At 65.1% G+C, this 378-nt stretch overlaps 1 protein-coding gene across 1 annotated transcript in view; it reads left to right on the forward strand.

Moving 5' to 3' along the window:
• Positions 1–378, forward strand: part of LOC104403530 (testis-expressed sequence 2 protein-like) — a gene marked incomplete at its 5' end in the record, with an annotated part of 3,104 nt that overhangs the window by 257 nt on the left and 2,469 nt on the right. The window contains one exon of the mRNA XM_010011704.1: positions 131–348. Coding sequence (XP_010010006.1) covers positions 131–348 — 218 coding nt within the window. The remainder of the gene's footprint in view (positions 1–130; positions 349–378) is intronic.

The following is a 378-nucleotide window of genomic DNA, read 5'->3' on the forward strand; positions in this document are numbered from 1 at the left end:
CGGGAAGGAGCACAGAGCACAGCAAAGAGCCACAGGTTGAGCGTAGAGGATGGGTGGAAGCACAGGGTGGGTGGCACATCACTGGCATCACAGCCAGGCAGCGTGTCACCTCATGTCCCTGTGTCCCCAGGCATGGGTCCAGCGCCACAGAGCAGCGGCAGCAGCAGCGGGGGCAGCTCTGAGGACGTCTCCTCTGCTCTCCCACCCAAGGACCTGGCGGGGAGCATCCAGCAGGAGATCTTCCTGGATTACAGCACCTACATGGCCCGATTCGTGCCAGCGCAGGTCAGGGGCAGCCCGGAGCAGAGCCCCTCTCACGGAGCACCGGGCAGCCCCACGGCCACAAAGGTGAGCGGGACACCAGCTACAGGCAGAGGC

The sequence above is a fragment of the Nestor notabilis genome, unplaced genomic scaffold (genome assembly GCF_000696875.1).
Source record: "Nestor notabilis isolate BGI_N333 unplaced genomic scaffold, ASM69687v1 scaffold18913, whole genome shotgun sequence".
NCBI lineage: Eukaryota > Metazoa > Chordata > Aves > Psittaciformes > Psittacidae > Nestor > Nestor notabilis.